At 34.0% G+C, this 24552-nt stretch overlaps 1 protein-coding gene across 1 annotated transcript in view; it reads right to left on the bottom strand.

Moving 5' to 3' along the window:
* LOC110097931 overlaps positions 1 to 16837 on the bottom strand; it is a 39822-nt gene extending 22985 nt beyond the window's left edge. Inside the window, exons 1-5 of the mRNA XM_020824594.2 lie at positions 16438 to 16837; positions 16225 to 16287; positions 15123 to 15845; positions 3628 to 3762; positions 326 to 403 (exon numbers count right to left, since the gene is read on the bottom strand). Of these exons, the coding sequence (XP_020680253.1) occupies positions 326 to 403; positions 3628 to 3762; positions 15123 to 15845; positions 16225 to 16287; positions 16438 to 16758 (1320 nt within the window). The 5' untranslated portion in view covers positions 16759 to 16837. The remainder of the gene's footprint in view (positions 1 to 325; positions 404 to 3627; positions 3763 to 15122; positions 15846 to 16224; positions 16288 to 16437) is intronic.
* Between the last annotated feature and the right edge of the window lie 7715 nt (positions 16838 to 24552).

Genomic DNA, 24552 nt, shown 5'->3' with positions numbered 1-24552 from the left:
CGACTTTTCAATGACCTGACTAGGAGAGTAGATGTATTAGAACATGTCTATGTTAGGAAATGTAAAGGTGCACCTAAAAAGACTTGGTTAAAAAGTATTAAAAATGACATTTTTTTTCTTAGATTTAAATAAGAATTTGAATCTTAATAGGACACAAAAGAGAAAAAGTACTCATGTGGTCGATCCTAAGTAGTGGGAAAAAGACTTGTTAATGTAGTCAAACAATACCAGAAATATATATCAGTGAAAAAAAACAGTGGTTCATGCTCAAATTAAATGAAGTAAACGCCATTTTATGCTATATTTGCAAGTATTGCATGCATACCTTCAACTCATCTGGTGTCATAGTCAAAACAATAGATGGCTCTAGTTCTCCGTTCAATAAACGTTCAGCTAACTTGTTCTGCAAATAAATAGAATAAATAATTACGGGAATCAATAGGAGAATAATAGGGAATATATTCAATAATAACTGATAAATATTTGCTCTCCAAAGGTAATCAACAGCTCCTATAGGTAAAATTAGAAGTCAAATTTGCTAGCTGCAACTAACTTAGTTTAACGCTAGCAACACATGTTCCCCAGAGAGCTCAGTGAGCTAGATGCGTAATTTCCAACACTGCACAGGCTACCAAACGGTGAAGCACTGGAAAAATTTTTCTAACCAAAAATTGAATCAAGGAATTTAAAGGTGTACTGGAGTATAACACAATTTTCGTAATTTCCATGTGTAAAGATCAACAAATATGCAACGATGTGAAAAAATTAATGTAGTACAATCATATCATTCTAAGGATCCAATTAAACTATATATGAAAAGGAAAATTAAGATAAAAAATAAACAGAATTTATACTAGCATGATTCCATCATACTTAGGAAACTTACTCCCCATCGTCTATCAAAATGAAAACTAGTTACAGTTAAGAAGCCTAGAACTGCCAGTCGCATTAATGTTCTAAGCATCTACTGTACCACAAATGTGAGATATACATTAGACAATCAACCTACTATAGCATTAATAGAATTTCTTACCCAAGGGATTAGAAAGAAACAAACTATCATTTAATATGAAATCATCTTAGGCTCCTTATATGTAGATGAAATCAGTATGAATATAACAAATAAAAAAGATAGAAATCATCGTTACAACCTATAAACATATCAAAACTAAAATGTGCATGTTATTACAGAGCAGCTGCTTCATGTTCACATAACAGTAATTCAAAATATTACAATGAACTTCCTTCAACAGCATATAATTAGATTCAGCACAGATGTGTAATACTGAACGACATTAAATTTAACCATGTCAACCTTCAAGAAATGACCATCATGTTCAAATAAACTACAGAGATATTTATTGTTGCTATATGGTATTTTCCCTATAATCACAAAAATAGGAAAAACTGTTAGAAAAAAGAATCCCTCAAAACTAGAAAATAAGGGAAATGATTCGATAAGACATGCCTTGGCAAACAAAACTAAGATATGCCTTGACAAATAAACTCCACAATTCAATTTTTCCTTCAAATACCTCTCTAGTCATACCAATAAGAAAAATATCATCAGCAAAATGCATACACCAGGGTACATCCTCTTACAAATGTTTAGTAAAAACATCTAGGACTAAAGCAAAAAGATATGCGCTTAAAGCTAATCCTTGATGCAATACAACTGAAATAGAAAAATAATTGGTCAAACCACCTTGTGTTTGAACACAAGTAATAAGTAATAGCTTCTGCATACACAAGTAATCAGGTCCAATAGCTAATCCACACTTTTTTTTAAACCCTCTCTATCTTTGATTTTACTAATACGACGATAAAAAAATGATAATCTTTATTTTCATTTAGGATGCTAAGGTCACTAAAGTCAATCGTATTCTCATAGTATTCATTGAAAAGCTTATTACAATATCTCATTCCACCTATGTTGAATGTTCTCTTTTAATAAAAGCAATTTTTTATCTTCATCCTTAATGCACTTCACTTGAACAAAATCCTTCTCCTATCTCTTTGCTTGGCTAACTTATGCACACATCTTTTGTCCTCCTTAGTATCTAATTTATTATATAAATCATTAAAAATTAAATTCTATACATCCCATATTGCTTTCTTAGACTCCTTACAGCCCCCTCTATAACTTTTTCAATTTTATGTGCTTTTACATCTATAAACCAACTTTATAACAAAGCTTCATATTTTTATCTTTTCAAGTATTAGCAAAGCAAGTCGGGAAAATGTCCAAATTCTTACACATGCTAAATTACAAGTAAAAAGACAAAAGAATGCACATGATGGGAATGTGTTTTGTTTATATGTTGACTGAAAGCACAAAAACTATATCCTTGATTTAAAATATATATATATATATATATATATATATATATATATATCAATGATAACTGCATTAAGAAAAAAATTATATATATATATATATATATAGAGAGAGAGAGAGAGAGAGAGAGAGAGACGTATTTCAAACTTAGTATTTTATGGAAAACATGTTATGGAAGGTAAACAAATAATATCAATATTACAACATATATTCTATGTTCAGTGGGCAATAGCATATAGAACAGATATTAGACATTCAAGCAAAGCAAGATCATAATTAATCAATACAACAAGCATTACAAAAGGTTCAATGCTCTTCTGAAGCTTCCTTGAAAGGAATATGCTTCCATAATTGGTAAGAGCAGCTTATTGATCAATGCAGTACCAATACACTATTCAAACTCTATTAATTAATAAAAGTTCAAAAATAACAAATGTTAACAACGAGCATACAAGGTGCATCATCACAAATCTAAATTACTACATATCTCATTCCATGCGTGTTTATGTTTACATAAACCTTCTTTAAAAGAATATGCCCAAGAAAATTAAAAACAAATATTGTTTATAGCCTACTTTCAACATCATTGCTAGAATGTGGCATGTTTGCACAAACTCAAATCAAGAAGCAAAAAAAAAATCTCGAGAAACGGATAGATAGAACTTGAACCAACACTCTTTACATAATGCAGCCATTCAAAATAAGAAATACTCTTTTGGGAAACCAACAAACATAAAGCATTCGAGCAATTTCAACAGCAAGCAGTTACAGACCCATGGGATAAAAATAATGATACATAATAATTAACCAATAGATTCAGAACAAACTTACATAATAGATAGCAACCTAAACAGTAGAATGCTTGGGATAAAACTAAGCTTTGTTTGGATTGAAGGAAAATAAGGAAACTAAATGAAAGCAAAATCATTTGCGGGTGGATTATTAATCTCACCCAAGATTTTAGTTTTTCAACATTTTTTTCCATTTCCTTACACTCAATTTCCCACCAAACGCAGTTAAAATGTTTTAAGAGGATTATAGTTCATAGTAAAAACCAAGTCAGGCGGTAGTGTAAGGCCCTGTGATATGCACAAAGATGGAAGCCTGGAATAACAAACAACGAACAGACCAAACTAATAGGAGGGAAGAATGCAGAGCTCTAATTTAAAAGGATGGGCAGCAAATCTTCGTAACGTGTAGGTTGTATCACTCAAATCAGTAATAGCAGAAAGATCATAACAAAAGGGGACACCATACAGTAACAAAAAGGAATTCAATGAATCATCCACCTTGAGATTATAAGCCAGTTGCCTCATTTTCTGATTGTATTTCTGGAAATCAGCCCCAAGAAGTTCATGCGAAGCCTTCTCAAGTGCAGTAATTGCAGAAACAGCTGCATCTGGCCAGTAAACTTTTTCAGAAGCCTGGAGACAAGAAATAAGTGTGAGCAAACAGAACTATAAAAAAATCATAATGACAACAGAAAGGTATTCTTGATGAATTTATAAAAGGTACTCATTCAGGAATTATATTTAACCGAAAACAGCATACATAATTATGGTGATGTTAGATATTGCACTACATATACATAACATAAAAGCATGTGTGTATACATGCATACATATACTTAGAAGTAATATAGATAGAACTATAGAAGCTGTTTAAAATAATTGCCAAGCAAAATTTAACGCCCCTTGCAGCAATTAGTAAAAATGAATGAAATTTGGCATTCATAAAGTCATATGCATAGTTAGGATAAAGCTAATGATGATAACGATGATTATTAGTGGGATTCTACGATATTAACTCGCATACATGTTCTCCAAGCCTTGACCTATTCAACGTGATGATCAACAGCAGCAATGTATTCATATGTATAATGTATTGGTATACTTTTGTTTATTCAATACTTTAATGGTCATTGTATTCTTGAATATATTTATACTTATTAAAATTTATTTAAAGAATATTTTGGATGCAAGATACTATTACAAGTAGTAGGGATGTGTGTAATATCCAGAAAGTGCAGGTAAATACAAATTTATTTTTCTTTTAAATGTTTATATTTAATATTGGTTATGAAAATTTAGATATAATATTTCTTAACATAAATTAATTAACTAATTATATCCGAATAGATGCTTGATTGAGAAGAGATGTTTGACAATTGGTTATTGTGGCGGGCCCCATTTTCCTCCTTAATATCAGATAAGAGTGTATGCAAGCAGCAGTTTTCCCGTAAGCCATCAGAGAGCAGTCGGCATTCTCTGTTCGCAGGAATCATGTAGCTTAGTTCGCTACAGTGTCGCGGGACTGTAGCAAGGTCCGGCTGAAGGATTTCGACAAAGCAATTGGGTCCTGTATCAGTTTAGATGGTGAGAAGGAGACTTTGTGATGTGAAACTACTAGGAGTTATTTTAGAAATTAAAAAGAAAAGAGATTAAAGTGTTGCTCATTATAAATTGAAAGCTAGCACATGAAATTTGAGTTAGGAATTCGAAAGTATTAACTTGCTTAGGCCCAAAGATATGCAATAGAGATTAACCAAAACAATTCATTCAAAATCCAAGGAGATTTAAATGCAAAGTACAATTACAAAAACCCAATGTTTAACAACGAGAATTTCACCTCGGGGCCGTCTCATTCAAATTTTAGTAGGCTTTTAGCGGAGAGAGAAGATCCAAGCGATGAAAGATATTACCACTAGAGAAGCGACACCGAAGAACCTTGTTGACGGGGAGGTGGCCGGCGGGGAAGGAGGTAGTGGGTGGCTTACGAGGCTCCACTTGTGGCTTGAGAATCGTCGGTCGAAGATGCTAGCAAGGATCGGGACAACTCGGTCCAAATATTCTTCCACGGTGGTCTCGTCTTCAAATCCCACGTCAAAGCACGGGGAATGTAGAATGTTGATGCTTCCGTCGGAGTTGAATACAAGACCCCACTCAAGCTCCGGGTCCGCCATACATGCTTGGCGTGGAGGACTCGTCAAGGAGAGAAGGGAAGAGCCGGCGGGATCTCCAAGGGGAGAGAGGGGTTTCGGTCAAGGTGGGAGAGAGGGGGCGGGTGTAATGAGGGAGAGAAGCTAGGTTAGAAGAGATGGCATGAGTATTACCCAAAATCTGAAGTTGATCTCATATTTTAGTAATATTGGAGGGAATAATTTGAAAAGAATTTCAATTTTCCAATGGAATTAAGAGGGGATTTAATGAGCAATTAAAAGGGGCTCATCTAGTGATGGCCGGCGGCATGCATAGAGGAAGGGAGAGGTTTGAAAACCTAAAACTGAAATTTAATTTCAGTTTAAGTAAATTAGGAGGGAAAATTAAAATCAATTTATGATTCTGAAACGGTCAAGCCATTAATCAAGCAATTAATGGGGAAATTGCTCCATGGGGGCCAGCGGCATGCATAGAGGGAGGGAAGGGAATTCAAGAGAGAAAGGATTCCAAGTTAGGATGATGATGTGGCAATCGAATTCGTAACTCCAATCTGAATTGAATTGCAATTAAATCCCATCATGAAAAACTTCCTAAAACGAATTTCCAAATTAGGAAAGAATTCAAAATTTGAAAGTTTTCAAATTTCAAATTTGAACTTTGTGTAGGGAAGGGGTCGGGTGGTTGAGGGGGACGTCGCCGGCGAAGCGGACGGCCGGAATTTGGGTGGTGGTCGTCGGCGGGTTCTTCAAGGGGCGGCGGCAATATGATAAAAGAGGGATTTCTTGTAGTGGCGGGGAAGGGAATGGATGTGGACACGAACGAGAAGATTGAAAACTAACCACGAATCGAGGACGCTTCCAACGATTGGTGGGCCTTGCGATTTGCTCCCTTGAGCTCTCACTCTCTCTCTCTTTCTTTAAGCTCTCATGCAAGAAGGCAAAGAAAAGAAACAATATAGATTTTCATTCCAATATTCATTAACCTCAAAATAGTACATGAGACCACTATATATAGGTCTCAACTCATACAAAGAGAAAATACTAAATTGCCCTCTGGGCTACAATGATAAAATAACTCCCCACAGGGGTAAAAATGGAAAGACAGAAAATAAAAAGATAATAATAAAAATAACATCATGACATCTCAATCAAAAGTAGAGGCGCTGAATCGTGGCCGTCGATCTGCGGTTTCGCCGGCGATAAACATGTCGGTAGCGTCTGTCGATGTCCTCATCACTTTGGAAGTCAGCCAGAGAAGGAATTTCGAGAAAAACAGGAAGAAAATCCTGCTGCTATCAAGTATTGGAATAGGTAATGATTATAATGGAAGTTTTTATATATTTTTGTTATGATAATTGGTTGAGATTTAAGTGATTATGATCTTAAGTTTAGGATTTATACTATCAAAGAAAGAGTGAAGATTAATTAGGGCTGCAAACGAACCGAGCCGAGCCGAGTATGCGAGTGTTCATGTTTGAGTTCATTTATCATTAACTTGTTCAAGTTCGGTTCATGTTTGATTCAAGCTTTATTGTTTGTGTTCATGTTTGGTTTGTTTAATTTAAGGGTGTTCGTGTTTGGTTCATGATCGATTCATATTTGATTCGTTTAATGCTTATCGAGCTTTAAGCAAACAAGCCTTAACAAGCTATGTTCATGAACACATTTAACAAGCAATCTATTGAACAAACAAACATTAAATTTGTTCTTGAACATCTTAAACAAACAATCAAACAAACATAGACAAATGTGAAATGTATTTTGTTTATAAAATTAAATTTATAATAATAGCAGTTATCTATTTAAAATAAAAATATGATTAATCTATATGAATATATTCTTAAATGAAGCTTACATGTTGCATTTCTCTCCATTAGAGCTTTTTATCGAATTTAATGTCGAGCTTGTTCATGAACTTCAAATGATGTTGATCGTGAACATAAATGAACTGAACACATTAGTGTTCAAGCTTGTTTATTTAAGGATCGAGTATTTAAAATATTGTTCAAGTTTGTTTGTTTAGTTAGTTAAACGATCACAAATGAGCTTTAATCGAACCGAGCATCGAGTAGCTCGTCGAACGCTTGGTTCGCTTGCAGCCCTAAGATTAATCATTTCAATAAACAAAGAATAATAGAGAATTGAAGGAAAGAAAGAAGGTAAGTTATTTTAGCATTTGCTTAGTATGGAATTTTCTATTAGTACTAAAAGTTCTTGAAGATGTTATAACATATGGTGTACTAGATAAATTTGGTCATATGCAAAGAAAAAGCTTTAAAGTGACATACAATCGAAGAAGAATTCGAAGTAGAGGATTGGAGTAAACTCTACGTCAAGAAGGTAATTAATGCAAATTTAATGTTTAAAAGAATATTGTCAAATTCTACTTGTAGATTTATAATTGATTGTTAGTGACTGATTGAAAGAAATGAACTTATGTGTTGCAAGTAATTTAGTTTGATTTAGAATGTTTTATCCAAGATTTTAAGTATGAACTACTGCTTATAAAATACTACCATATGGGTTCAAGATAATGTTTTGTACGCTCATCTAAAGGTTTTTCTATTTGAGAATGTTTTGGAAGGATGCCAATTTCCTTGAAAAACTGATGCATATTAATTTTATACAAGATATATATCATGAATGATGATGAAGGAAGATATGATATATGATTATGAAAAAATGTTGAATACGAAATTAATGTAAAATTTGGCTATATCTAATGTATGTATTACCAATGTAGTTGAGACAAAAAAGGTTCTCATTCAAGAACTATATGGTAAGAGGGGAAAAAGGGACCTCACGAATTATGGTATCTGCTTAGCAGGTGGGGCAAAAGGGACCCTAAAGAGGCAAAAGGGTCCACTATGAATTTCAATCGCAATAATGCCAATTTTACATGTACTCCATTGAATAAAGTTAAGAAAGTATAGCCAAATTTTGCACATAAAATTTATATTTAACAGAAATCCAAAAACATTGAAGTATAATGTTAAGTATGACTTTTAATATTTCTAGTAATGATTTCAATGTTCTAATTATTCATGTTATGCTATTTTAATTATTCATTTTAATTGATAATTAATTATGCATAACTTGATGAGCCTCACAGCTCACCAGTTACTTCTTACTGGCTATTTTTACAGGAAAGGGCAAAGAGAAGATTGATGCAAGCTAATTTATGTAAGTGTTTCTTCTTTACATGTTAAAGTTATATTTGTTAGTGAGTTTACTTTTAAATGTATTTAAGAACTTCATATATGTATTAGTTGGGTTGTTGTAGTGGCTCCGTAAGTTGATCTTTGAAGAAATTTGTAATTGAGATGCTTCCATGTATTCAGTGTACGATCTATTAGTAAATTTTTAATATATTAATGAAAGTTGTACTTGTAATATCTGACAGTACTAATAGGATTATTGTGGGGTTTACAATGTGATAATCAACAATAATTCTAATTTCTCTCAAAATAATTTGGCCAGAGCTCCTAGAGCATTCAATTTCATGCAACAATTACTTTCCATCTTCCTCTAGAAGATCTAACTTCAAATCCCTTAGGGAGACTTTTTTTACCTCCCATATGGATGCTCTATACCACTCTTTCACTTCTTTTGTTCGTTATAAGTTAAGGCAATCAAGTTCTCTCTCAAGTCCTATATTAAATTGTAGTGTGGCACTAGTCGGCATCAAATTCATATCAAGATGAACTATAAGGGTTGATTCTCTAACCTTTTATGAGTGTTCAAACATTTCAAATCATAAATCATTTAGCTAGAAAGTTCTTTGCTAAGTTATTATTCCTCAAGCCTCCATCATTAAAAGTTCCTACTTCAAGGATGTCAATCATGGTAAGATTTTGATGTAGAGAATCCTAGGGTCTAGAGTTTTTGGTTCAAGCAAGCAGTAGAATTGGCAAAAAAATCCACAAAGGCCCCAATGACCATAAGCCAATTACTATAAGTTAAATCAAACCAAAATAGATCAGACTCGGGCCAAATTATTTTTAATCGATTATATCCTCTAGGATTAACAACAACAACAATGACAACAACAACAACATCAAGCCTTTATCCCACCAAGTGAGGTCGGCTACATGAATCTTTTTTTCTCCATTGTGTTCTATTAAGAGTTAAATTTTCATTTAAATCTATTTAAATCTAATAAAAAATGTCATTTCTAATATTTTTTTAACCAAGTCTATTTAAATCTACCTCTACTTTTTTTAGTATAGACCAAATCTAATACATCTACTCTACTAACCAGGTCATCAGAAGGCCGTTGTTTTAACATATATCAAAATTTAAAGTTCGTTAGGATTAGATTTGCAATTAAATATTTGACCTTATCCTTAAAACCCTATTTTTCTAAATAGAGATCCATGAAGAACATTTGGAGTTTTTTTTTTATGAACATTTGGAGTATTGATGATTCAAAAAATGAAATTACTTGTAGCCAATTGAATGTGCTTTAAGATCAAGTTGTGCACATAGATCATACCAATTTGTGTACACAAAGTTCTCTTCTTTCCCATCTAAATCAATTTCTGGAATTAAATCATCCGGGCAATGACTTGAAAAGCTTAAATCTCCAACTCAAGCAACTTTGTGCTCGATGCCCTACACTCAGGTCAAATAGAATCTAAGTCTAGTGTCTAAACTATTTGTCCCTTAGCCGCTCATGCACTTGCTACAACACATCTCACAATAGTTTACTCTCCTCATGCACTTGAGCCCATGCAAGACCTCTAATTTGTGTGCTTCCAATTGCAGCTTCACACATCACATGCACCATACAACTCGTCCTTCTATCTCGCTACAAGTTCATTGTTGTGCATCTAGTAGTCACTCAATGGGTCCACATTGTTCTAGCATCCCTCGATGGCACACCTATCTTCTATGCTCACAACAACATTGTTGCACGCGTCCCAATTCTTACAATTAGCCCGCTCACAACCCTTACGCTACTACACATTGCAATTTGCCTTATTTTCTCATCGTGTCTTACCCACATGCCACAACTACAATAACAGCCTTGTAATTCGACAAAAACTTCAACCTCTTGCAGCAACCCCACACCTCTTCCTATTTGAGTCTTCTTCAAATCCTCTAACAGCCACATCAATTAGAAACATTGATTCATCTGTGACAACACTCAATTATGTTATCGACCATACAACAAACACATCTACTGGCACAATTATTGTAGGGAGATCTACATGCCAAGAGATCACAGCTTTCTAAAATTCGACCCTAATGAAAATAAAGTTATCTTTCTCTAAAACTATTGTAAATTTTAAGTTGTGTCATGTCTTGTTCTATTATAAATTGTAAGTGTTGTTAGTATTGTTTATTGTTGTGTTTGTTTGTGTTATTTAAGGTTTATGTGAATGAAAAAGGAAGTGTGTTTTTATTTGCATTCCTATAGCAAAGTTTGTTTTTAGGTTGCATCACAAAAAATAAAAAGTGTTCAGTCCAGAAAAATGCACCCGAACCCAACCTTCTAAGCTAGGATTTCATTCTGCATGAGGTAGATTAATTTTTATTAAACTTTTTTTTTCAATGTTTATGCAGGTTTATTTAGATCTGGAATCTAAACTTCCTATGAGCACCTATTAAGCGCAAGCCCTCATAATTAATTATCAATCTCGCTCGTGAGAAAGCACTCTTGATTAAAAACATTTACTTTGATATAGACTAAATTTAAGCTTAATACTTTTAGATTTATTTGAATTAAAGGGAGATGTTTATGAGAGATAAAGATAGACCTGATCAAGACCCCATGACTTCATCATCTTCAGAATACCAATGATCTCATCCTACTAATGTTAAAGGACCAAAGGACATAATATACAGGGAATCAAATTAACAACCATAAGTTGTCTCCTTTCAAGGATCCCAAGTAGACTAAGGTAATTGTGTATAGATTTTTTATTTATAATGATTTCGGACAATTAATTGATTTGGTGGGATTGTTAGCATATATGCTGGCCTGAATGTGATTTGAGTTAGGGCTCACATTCAATGGAAAGCCCAAAATTAATTGGGTTGGGGCTTACATACATTAGAAGACTCAAATGGTTTAATTTCGTTACAATGGGCTTAATGGCTTTATGTCGGCCCGACCGAATGTGATTTAAGTCAAGCTTATGGTATATCCATTGGACCAAATTTAATTATCATGGGGCTTATCATTCTATTTATAAGTTGCTCAAATGATGGGTCTTACAATCTAGTCATATAGGAAATATAACTTGATAGATTTAGTTAAGGTAGGGCTTACATTCATTGGAATGCCAAATTTAATTTTGATAAGGTTTACATCCATTGGAATGCCAAATTTAAATGACTTGTTTTGCATAGCCATCCTACGCTTTAGTAGAAATATCAATAGCTTTGATTTATTAAGAGATATTGGATAGTTAAAATTAATTGAGCCCCTTATGCAAGTGTTCCTTGCCCTAAACCTAGGATTATTTTAAAGTATAGATCTTACTACCTTACATTTTGAGCAAAGCGACTCCGATGGTAACATCTCAATACGACCCTTGGGTTGACTAAGAGCTAGCAAGCTTCGACTCGGGACCTCAATTTGCAAGCCTCGTCAACTTAATAGGTGTAGTGCGTTTTTGGCATTTGTGCGCAATATTGCATGAATTTTATATGAAGTTATTGGTAGCTTTGTACACTTCTTGAGATTTAGAATTAATCCTCCATTTATTGACAACTTTATGCTATTATTAGAAATTAAACCACTTTCTGCTATTATTAAGTTCATTGATGATTTAAATAAAATATCAGGCTAAACAACGACCAGTACGAAACCTACCATTTACTCATTTAGCCTTGAAAATTGAGGAACATAGCAAGTAGCATCGTATTAATATTACGAAATCAAGAAGTATAATCCCTAGTATTGGAAAATGGCTGGATATTTAGCGCAGAAGACCAGACAACGAACACTAACCTTATCACTAACTAAGTAGAAAATCATACTGAACTTTTAGCCGAATTTGAAATGCATAATATAAAAATAAAGCAATCAGGGCATCATAATAGACTAGCAAACACATTAAAGATGGTACACCCGACACTTAAACATATAGGCCCTAAGGTTAACACAGCCACATGACCATATTACACCTAGAACTAAAGGTCCAAAACATGACATCCAAATTTCACCACACAAGTACCAGCACCATTATTGTTCAGTCAATGTCCCTCTCAGGTTATCATAAAGTTTGGTTTGGTTCATATTTCACATTGCCTCAGAAATTGGTCCCAACAAAAAATGTTGATGACAATGAAATTTCTCATAGGATGAACTAGATCTAAAAGAAGACTGAGATAATTAGCCAAACTAAAATTTTAAAAATTCAAAATGTGCATGAGTCGGACCCTGAGATTAAATTTGACAAGTTCTAAGTAGTACTGCAAATCATTATTGTAGTTTTTTATGTTCAAATAACTTGTTTATTTCATTGCTCGTTATATGCTAGAAAGGATATTGAACTATAAAGGTAAATGACTAAATGGTTCTATCAACTGCTTCTACGAAATAATCACAATCTTTTTCCAATAAATTATTCATTTAACTAGTAAACATCTAGGTTGCACCTAATGAACCATCAAAACGGAAGCTTAAAAAAGGGTCTGAACTTTCACATCAACTAAGATTGTTTGTAATACTTCTAAAATATCATATCAATCTAATTATGAATTCAAGATTGACCTATCCTTCAAGCAACTGTAAGGGTTAATTGCACTATCCATGTATGCATCACTATTGTTGCATCACTGATTTATTATACGCATAAATTACAGGATGTTTTTGGATACACTAAGTTATATATGAGGATGATCTTAATGCTATTATTATTATTGATGTTGTTGTTCATCTTTCTTAGTACTTGGAGTAACAATGAAATACAGGATGATATAATTTATTTAAAACTAGCATTATTGCCGCACAATTACAACCAGAAACTACACTTTATAAACTCATCAACTAATAAATCTTCTACGTATTAATGAATTAATAAATTTATAGTTTGTAGTCAGCTGACATAAATATTATGTCTAGTTATAAATGTTAGGCAAATGTTATCTAGTTGATGTATCCTCAAACCTTAAAATACTTTTTGTAGATATATTAAAGGTAAAGTTCTACATATGAGAGCAGCTCATTGTCTAGTTCTACACCTCCTCCTCTAAGGTTATCGATCCTCCTGATGAGTACAACCTTTCAACTCTTTAGATAAAATTCTAGTGTTTTGGATAAAATAATGATAGGCAATTGACAGGATTTCATAATTTTACGCACATTAAGACATCCAAAAAAACTCAGGCCTGCAACCAAATCCAGTCGTTAAATTAATCATCAGTAGGTATGGCTACAGGTATCTTTTGTGAGTTTTGTCATTTCTTTATTTATTCAAATTTTTATGCCATTTTAGATACTATAATATATTTTTACTATTATCTATTTATGGATATTGACCATTTCATATGCAATACATCATTATAAATAGAAATTCATGACATGTTTTATGCTTTTAGACCCATCATCACAGCTAAAAGCTTGGACGCACAACCAAACCCGTTTCATCGGTAGTTTTGGCTATAAGCATTTTTTGTAATTTTTTTTTTTATTTTATGTCGTTGTAGATACTTAGAAATATGGGTACTTCTGTTATTTATTTATTCAATGATTTTTATAATTTCATATGCAGAACAGTATTATAAAAAGTAGCTTACAACATGCATTTATCAAGTTTCATAAGCAGAACACATCTAACAAGCTTGGACAAGCAACCAAACCCATTCGGGCAAAAAGATCACCAGCAGTTTTAGCCACAGGCATCTTTTGCAATTCCGTTATTTATTCTATGTTTTTACATGCTCGGATATATTTTTACTTTATTATTTACTTATTTATTTATTTTAATCATTTCATGTGAAGGACCATCGATAGAAATAGTAGTCTATAAATGTATTTATAAATTTTCATGAATAATAAAATAAAATTTATCTATTTAAAGAATTTGGCCAGACCTTGGGGCCTTGAATTTGATAACCTTTCCTCCCATGTCCCTCCTGGATGTCTAGTTCAGCCTCCTTCTTGCTGGTCCCTTTTTGCTTCCCTCTGGAGACCTTTTACCCCTCTTTATCTTCTCTTTCTATTCTTCACAAGGTGATCAATTGCACTCAACACTATTAAGTATTCCTCCCTTAAATTGATAATTATCACCTCTACCCTGAAGGCCATACATTATATTTCAACAAAAAATTAAGCTAGTCAAACAAAAACTGCCATGAATATCATCACACTTAAAAAATGCATATAACCGTTCACCATAAATCCAGAAAAAAAAAATTAAGAAAAAACTAGATGGCATATTGTTTTTACAGATTAAGACCCTTGAAAATATTTCTTTTTCCATTTTAATACCTCATTTACTAGATTGGCGGTGGAGGACCAAGGTGTGAGGCCAAACAACCTTTCACTTCTATCTTGACAATGCAGCGATTATGTGCATCGTACATATTGTTTCCATGAAAAAACACATAATTCGAATAAAATGGTTTCATTGTGAATAAAGCGCATTAAAAAAAAATAAGGTATGTTAAAAGCAGGAGGGGCCTATAAGCCATATCCTTCATCGAGAGGTCATCTCCTGCCAATGTGGTTGATCATAATCCTTGAGTTTCAGCATTAATTTCAGGGCTCTAACCAATTAATAAAGCCATAAGCCCACAATAATATGAAATAATTTAGCAAGTCTATCACTATAAAGGAAGATTCATGCCTTCAACTCCTTAAAATGTAGGGTTATACCATATGTTACTTACATTTGAAGACCCATCCATGTTGCCAGCTGCAGTTTGATCAGAAGGTGGAGCAAAGTCCTTGCATGATGTTTGAATTGCTTGCAAAAGCTTCTTTAACCACTTATCCCGGTGTGAATCTCTCGTTAAGGCATTAAATTTTTTTAAGATTGCATCGTATTCTAAAAGATCACCAGGACAACTACCAGGTGTCTCTGCTTTAGATGTATTATCAAACCTTGTGCTTGCACCTTCAAGTCTTTGCGCATCAATAGAAGGCAGAGGTTTCCTCCTGTGATTCCATTTGCTAGTCAGCTGAGTAGTTTGTGCTGTTTGATTCGACTGATCATGTTGATCACCAGATGGCTCTTCAGGCTCAAGATCTGGAAGCTCGCCTAACCGCTCTCGTGTTTTTTGAACAAGGAGGTCAATTTCATGTTGCTTTCCATCTTCATAATCTTTATCAGTCAATTTCCAAAGTTTTCTTTCTACAGTATCATACACCTTCTGAACAATAAACCCAGGATGCTGAGAACGAATAGGCAACTTTTTGTTAAGGGGAACAAAATGTACAACACATTTGTGCATAACAGATTCGGCTGGGACATCATCTCGATGGAAGCTGTAAAAAAGTTCTCTAGTATCTCTGGCCTGCCAGTTTCCCCCACCTTTTTTCTCAGCTTCTTCAGGCCGGTAAAACCACTGTCCAGTTACCATAAAATTCCCATCAACATCTTCAGTAATGTCCTGAATTCAATAAAGTCGTGAATAATAATAGAATCAACCCCAACATATAGCAAACCAGTAATGTTACTTGAAGAAAGAAAAAAAATGCAACGAAAATAAGCAAAAGAAAGAAAACCGATACAAGATGTAAAAGAAATAGTGCCGTGAACTCCCAATTAGTAGATGTTCAATAAAAATAGGTAGAAGATGCTCCTAGCCCTAGAGTATTCAATGATAGCATACAGCATGAAGATCAAGAAAGTCCCAGTAAAAACAATAATAAGATTTCAACTCCAAGAAACACCTACTTTTTCGTTTATCCCTATCCTAGAATTCTCGAAAAAAGAATGGAAGAACGAAATAATCAAGTATTACAAAGTCTGATAAATCAACCACTCACCTTAATGATGGCGACGTACGGTTTCTGCTTCGAATCCTCGGGAGTCAACAATACTGAATCCTCCTGCAAACGTAATCAAACATCTGTCATTTACCCCAAGTTAGCCACAATTTGCCGATCAACCAAAAGAATAAAAACCAAGAAAAAAAATCCGTCATCCAACCGCCACGAAAGCTCTAAATAAACAAAACCTAGGAATATCCAAATCTTTACCAGCTCGAACACATTCCCCTCGAACTCAAACGAACCATAATGGTTCTTCTTCTTCTTCCCCTTCCCCGTAACCTTCAGAACTTCCCCAACCGGCTCCGCCTTAGCCTCCTCGTCCTCATCCCCCTCTGCTTCGCTCTCCTCCTCCCTTGCACCATCGCGAGCACCTCTGCCGTTCGTCTGTGAGCGGCTCTTATTAGTGTCGGCGTCATCGTCGTATTCGACCTGCCGGAGACGTCGCTGCTTTCGCCGACGCCGGTCATCTGCTGGCGGTGAGGGTTCCTCGTCTTCGCTCGAGACCTGGCTGATCCGACGCTTTCCCATTTGGTTCGTCCGCGCTTTGCCCGGGAAAGATTGGGGATAGTGGGTTTTCGTTTTCGACGCGTGGGCGTAAATGCCCTTCGAGGAAATTTTTGGTGTGAATATATATACATATATATATATAATACAGTCGATTGTATAACCAATCAGTGGCATTACTTTATTATATTGAATTAAAACAATTATAATATTCTTGAAAAGCAAGAAAAATAAAAATAAAAAATTAAAGATGATGGGCGCTTACTTCACAAATAACTTGGTTATGACCTTCCACTTTACAATAATTGCACCTATGTTGAACCTCACCATATAATAAAGATGATGGGCCCCCCTTTGATGACTTTATATTATCATATATCATATATAATATGCAAATAATTATGCTTCATACATATAAAATGTTGAACTAGAGCTATAATAATCGACACCCCCGATCCAGAAATACAAGTAATAGAGGTTGACACATGAGACCCGTCAACAACAACAACATCAAGCCTTTGTCCCCACTACGTGGGGTCGGCTACATGAATAATTTTTTGTCATTGTGTCCGGTTAAAAGTTCAATTCTCATTTAAATCTAATAAAGAAAGATCATTTCTAATATTTTCTAACCAAGTTTTTTAGGTCTACCTCTACCTTTCTTAATATAAGTCAAATATAATACCTCAACTTTTCTAACCGGGTCATCAGAAGACCTCCGTTTAATGTGACCAAACCATCTAAGACGACTCTTTCTAATCTTATATTCTACTGGAGCTACTCCAACCTTTTCACGTATATGCTCATTTCATATCCTATCTCTAAGGGTCAAGCCACTCATCCACCTAAGAATCCTCATCTCTGCAACACTTAACTTAGTATTATGATTCTCTTTTAATGGCCAAGATTCGGCACCATAAAGCATTGTAGGTCTCACCACCATTTTATAGAATTTTTCCTTAAGTTTGAGGGAGACTTTTCTATCGCACAATAAACCCGATGCATTCCTCCACTTCAACCATCCAACTTGAATTCTGCTGATAATATCATCATCAATTTTACTATCCCTCTGAACAATAGATCCAAAATATCTAAAATGTGTACTCTTATTAATGACTTCATCGCCCAAAGTCACAATCCCCTCACTAGGTCTATTGCTACTGAAATTACACTCCATATATTTAGTTTTATATCTACTCAGGTGAAAACCTTTAGATTCTAAAGTTGACCTCCATAATTCAAGTTTACATTTTACTCCCTCTCTAGTCTTATCAACAAGAAGAATATCATCAGCAAAAAGCATACACCAAGGTACATCCTCATGCAAATGTCTAGTGTGAACATCCATGACTAAAGCAAAAAGGCATGGACCTAAGGCTGATCCTTTATGTAATCCAACCGAAATAGGAAAATATTCGGTCAAACCACCTTGTGTTTGAACACAATTAGTAATAGCTCATCCCGTGTATCAAATTTTATGCATGAACATATCATCCTGTGTAAATCAATATGATTGTTAAGATCGCTATAAACAATACATTAGATCATAACTAGCCATCACCAACTTTTATTTGTTATTGTATGAGCGTCATTATTTGAACATCATTGTTTGAACAATGCCACCGAGCTATTATAACTCATTCTCTTATCATTTGACTACTATAATATGATTGTCATCTGCTAATCAATATCGTTATACCGTCATTATCTTACTAACATCATGCATCTATTATTATCATTCATTGATTACTTCTTTTTTTTCATACTTAAGATTTCAATGTAAAAAATCATGTTATCAAGATAATACAACCGCTTGTGAGCCAATATAGACTGAATATCATTTTCATGCGCACTTTTTACTTTTTTCGATTCATTCTTTAACTAAAGATTAAAATTTATTAACACAGTATCAAAGTATAAGCCTCTTCAAATGTCTTAAAAATTAATGCTCCTCTTTAGCAACATCCCTTGTTAAACTTAATGATCCAACTAACTCATTATAAAAGCCTTGACCAATCAACCAAATAGGTAAGGCTTGATGTGGAGATTTCCTTAATAAGTTTTTATATCCCTTTCAGGGCTCATGTATCTATTCATTATCAATTGATTAAATGAAGTTATATTCTTTCTTAGCTTGTTTGTTTTATATTGCAAAGTAATTTGGAATACAAGCAAAGGAGTGGAATGTAATATAAAACTCAATGATGATGGTGGTCTGTGGCCGACAAACATTAATTTATAATTTATCAAAATTTTACTTTTCATTCCTTTTTCATCGAAGCAAACACCAAAATTTTTAAAAAAAAAAAAATATGTATTTGAAATACTCTGCACTTACTTTTCATCAAATTAAGTAACCCCTTAGTGAAAATAAAAATAATCCAAGATCTTTAAGACACTATCTATGTGAAGATTAAAGTTTTTAATTGGAAAACACCCAAACTAAGATATTTGAATCATTAGAATAGTCTATATATTTTGTAAGAAAACAACTAACAACTAACATTAGAGATTGAACCTTTTAAGAAGGTTCGGACATCAAAGTTCCACAAGGCATTAATAAGCACCATTACTTGGGTATGGCAGATAAATAGATGAACTATACCTGAAAAACTTACTAAATTTAACCAGAACATAGAGAAAGCTATTTGACATTCTTATGCTTCACATTTTCCTCATCATTCAGTTGATCTTCCTTGTCAGAATTGAAGATGAACTGTTTTGTAGACAACTTTATCGATTATGTAATCCTCTTTACCTGAATAGGAATGAAATTAAGCATGCTTGTGTATAATTTTAGTAGCACAAGTTGGAAGAAATGGTTAGTTAGCAAAAATTACAGAATTATGATGATTGATTAAAAACAGAAAAATGTACCCAGCAGATAGGAAATACATAGTTTTTAGGATCATCGAGATAATCGAGGTTTGAAATTAAACGAGCATAAAAATTTTTTAGCACAAGGTGGTTTGACCAAGTATTTTCATATTTCAATTGGATTACATCAAGGATCGGTCTTAAGCCTATATAATTTTGCTTTAGTCATGGATGCTCTCACTAGACATTTGCAAGAGGTTGTACCCTGGTGTATGTTTTCTACTGATGATATTATTGTTGTTGATAAGACTATAGTGGGAGTTGATGGTTAACTTGAATTATGAAGATCAACCTTTGAGTCTAAAGGTTTTCATTCGAGTAGATCTAAAACTGAATATATAGAGTCTATTTTTAGTAGTAAAAGATCTAGTGAGGGATTGTGAATTTGGGCGATGAAGTCATTAATAAGAGTACACATTTTAGATATCTTAGGTCTATTATTCAGAGTGATAATGAAATATATGAGGAAGTTATTGTATAATTCAAGTTGGATGGTTGAAATGGAGGAATGCATTGGATTTGCTGTGTGATAGAAAAATCCCCCTCAAACTTAAGGAAATTTCTATAAGATGGTGGTGAGACCTAGAATATTTTATGGTGTAGAATGTTGATCATTAAAAGAGAAGCATAATATTAAGTTAAGTGTTATAGATATGAGGATACTCAAATGGATGAGTGGCTTTACTCTTAGAGACGATCAAAATAAACATATGCGTGAAAAGGTTGGAGTAGCTCCAGTGGAATACGAGATTAGAGAGAGTCGCCTTAGATGGTTTGGTCACATAAAATGACAGCCTTCAAATGACTCTATTAGGAAAGTAGATGTATTAGATTTGTCTTATGTTAATAAAAGTATAGGTACCTAGAAAGACTTGGTTAGAAAATATTAGAAATGACATTTTTTTATTAGATTTAAATAAGAATTTGACTCTTAACATAACACAATGGAGAAAAAGGATTCATGTAGCCGACTCCACATAATGGGATAAAGGCTTGATGTTGTTGTTGATATCACAACCCTTAAAATTGAGAGCATAATCCCAAATACGATGGCAAAACGTCAATATCCTAATCATTGAAACCATTACATATAAAAATATACTCTAACAATATATATATATATGTGGTCTCTAAAGCTTGGTAATAATGCTTGGCTCAGCTTCCATAAAAGTAGGCCAAATAAACCAAAAAATACCCATACATATTATTAAGTTTCTTTACAATCGTTAAATATTTTCATACTAAAAGCAATATCACAGTATTTGCATGGCAAAATAGATTTAAACACTATCAAATTATTAGATGACTGGTACCATCTTGCACGTCTGTCTTTTACTTCCTGTGGACAACTTCCAAGCAAGAGAAACTGTAGGTATAAAGCATAATATACTTAGGTTGTTTTCCTTCAAACAACTCTTTGGTTGAATTCTTCAACTTCATTCCCCACCATGCCAACTTTACACAAGTTGCACAATACCTAAGCTGCATAGCATGCTCGAAATTATACTTGTAATCACTTGTTTCAAGCATGTGAGCAAAACTCGAAGTCACTTCTATACTTGTTTTCTAATGGTCTATGTCAACATTACATAATCTTTCGAGTGCAAAGGAGTCCCATTTATTCTGAATAGCAATAAGCTTCGACTTTGGTAAGACGCCTAACGAGCATTTTTTTAGAATTAAACAATGGCAAGCACAGAAAGTGTGAGATATCACAAGCATGCTATAGAAACAATGATTTAACAATATAACAATCACAACAATTAAAATTCTCATCAACACCATATCGTTAGCCTTTTTCCTAACTAATTGGGATCAGACATTCTTTGTTCATTCCAGTTAAGTGCTACATTGGATTTTAAACCTATTCTGTGTAAATCTTTTTGCCTTACTTTTATTTTATCATTGATCTATCTACTTTCCTTCTTAATCCTCAACATGAATAAAAATTCTCGTTGAGAAAATAAATTCCATCCCTAATTAATACAAATATGTAACTCGAGGTAAAATTTAAACAAGTTAATGAAACCCAGAAGAATGAATGGCATGTCGAAGCTTTAAATGAAACAAAAAGAAATAAATTTAAGGAATATTGGTGTTTTTGAAGTGAGAGAAAAAGGATAATGCCGGAGACTTGCGAGGAGTGACTCACATGGCCGAATTAAGGCGCTATATTGAGTGTCGTAGTCGGCGACGAGGAGGAAATACGAGGCGCTCCGTCCTCGGGTCCAAGGCCATTATACCTAGAGAAGTTACCTGGAGTTTCTTGAGTTTTCGAATGCACGGAATAATCGGAGGCAAACAAATCGTCTCGCGTCAGAAAACATCAATAATTTGATGTTGTGAGGTCGTTTGTCAATGAAGATTTTGAATTTTGTCAAATTTGGGTATTTAAAACTCCTTAGATATATGTTTTTGTTATATGTTAAAAAATTGAATGAAATAGAGTGATAACTTTATAACCTGATTTTACACACAAAAAAATTTGTACTCACACAAATAAAGAACACACTAAAATTTTTACATTAAATTTTGAAGAAGAGAAAAAAATCATAGGATATTGCTAAGATGAATGATTCACAATGTTAATATTTATTATAAAGGTCCATTGTTTCCCTCCATTAGAGAATAAGAGATTATAAAGTTTAAAGCACAAGACAACTTCAGTATATTTTTGTTGTGTTAAGAATGCTAGAGAAATATTGATGGGTGATGTGGCAATCAGATGATGTTAGTTGGGTGTTGGTGGCTGGCTGAGTGCAGTGATATTGTGTGACACCCCAGGCATCCATAGTGAAAGGATTCGTCGACAGTCTTGATCAACCATCACTTCCTGCTCCCTTGCTCTGACCTAAAATTGTTAACCACATATAATGAGATTCAAAAAGTCCAGCAGGTCAACTAAAACCTACAACTGAAATCAAAGCACGGTGCTGAAACAATATGCATGTCAGACAATCAAATTCATAACAGTCAGTTGCACATAATCAGTGAATCGATGCAGGTACGGAAATCAGTAATCAATGCATGATCGATAGAATCCACAATCATCGATAAAAGAATTGATAAATAGTAGAAAGAAATCCATAAAGCTTAATAAATCAGTACATACATCAAATCTCTACAGTAGTCATCGTATATATAACATCAGTTTAATCAATGTAGTAGAATCATATCAAAACATACACTTGCAATTCCAGTTATTCAATATCACTTGCTCAATAAATCATATGCAATCCAGTAATCTATATCACGTGTATAATGTCAGTACAGTGAATCAGTAGTAGGAGTGTATGTATCAATATCAGTAATGATCCTGTGACGACATGAATGATTATGCTATAATAGTGAAATCGTGTAGTAACAGTAAATCCGTCAGTAAATCCATTCATCAGTAAATTCATTCAAAATCAATAAATCAATAATCAATACAAGAAGTCTGTCGATATCAATAAATCTATAAATCCATAATGAGATCAATAGATCAATACCGTACACATGCAATTCAATACAATAGTCTTACTAAACAAGTACAATCACTGGATGTATCGTTGTTTCCATTGTGTTGTTATATCCATATCCATATATCCATTGTGCTGTCGTAGAAATATACATATATCCATATTCATATCAGTAACAGTATCCAGTGACATGTACAAGTATCAATGAATCAATATCAATAAGATCATGCAGTAATAATAACAATAATTCAATCATATATTCACATTTGTATGCATATTCAATCATTCAAATCATCAATTCAGAAAATCAGGAGTCGTATGAGAAATCGGCGGTATAACGGCAGTACACGGAATGTACACAGAAATCACAAATTCAGAACTTTACAAAATTACCATAGATCATGGAAAACAACAATATAAGACTTTTATTATATTGAAGCAACATTTTTTAACATCCTGATAATTTTCTATTGGATAAAAATCGCACATAACTCAAAATAACCGATAGAAACTTTACAGAAAATACTCAAATCGTGCAGAAATATCATATCAGAAACATATCAAAAGCTGTGTGGTAAAACTTTCGTCAATACAAAATTATGCGCATTATTCGATAACGGAAACACAAAACTGAGCACAGAATTATCAAAACTCAAAATATTCGAAACCAGAAATTGGATTCGGAGTCCTTACTGTGAGACAAACAAATCTTCCAACTGCGTCGTCGGACGAAAAGCGCTCCGCGGCCTCCGAAATCAAGCATCTTCTTCCTCTTTCCTTCTCTTTCTCTCTCCTGCCTTTTTCTCTCTCTTCAAAATGATCCAAAATATCTCAAATCGGATATTTATCAGACAGGATCGTCCAGGACGATGCCCAGATCGTCCCGGGACGAACTCCTCTGGACTCAAACGTCCAGACGAAATTAATTCCAATTTATTTCGTCCCTGGACGAAACTCTCGGGTTCAGTTCGTCCCGACGGTTCGTCCCGACCCTTACAGGTTCGTCTAGACGAAATTAACAGATTCTTCACAATTTTCTTCAGTTCGTCCAGGACTAAGGTCAGTCGTCCGGACTAACAACACTAAAAAAATCAGCTTTTTAAGAGTTTTACATATTGTGGCAGTCAATTTGTGAGACCTCGTTCCCTTACTGTTCCTCTCTGACTTGGATTTTCCTCCCAGGATCGGCCGGGACGATACTGAGATCGTACAGGCCGATCAGAGTATTGAAAACGGCTGTTTTCTGGATCGTCCCGAGGACCGCCCTGGGAACCGTCCAGGCCGATGGATTTTGGTCTGATCATCCCAGGACGATCTTGCGATCGGCCGGGCAGATCAGCCTTATGATATAAGAAAATCAGCTCATTTTGAGGAGAGAGAAAATCATTTTAAAAAATCAGATATTTTGTAGAGAGAGAAAGAGAGGAAAAGAGAGGGAAAGGTTGAGTTTCGGAGGCCGCGGAGCGCTTTTCGTCCGACG

This window comes from Dendrobium catenatum, unplaced genomic scaffold (genome assembly GCF_001605985.2).
Source record: "Dendrobium catenatum unplaced genomic scaffold, ASM160598v2 fragScaff_scaffold_1720, whole genome shotgun sequence".
Classification (NCBI taxonomy): domain Eukaryota; kingdom Viridiplantae; phylum Streptophyta; class Magnoliopsida; order Asparagales; family Orchidaceae; genus Dendrobium; species Dendrobium catenatum.
The sequence above is the reverse complement of the archived record's forward strand: the minus strand, read 5'-3'. Positions and strand labels throughout refer to the sequence as shown.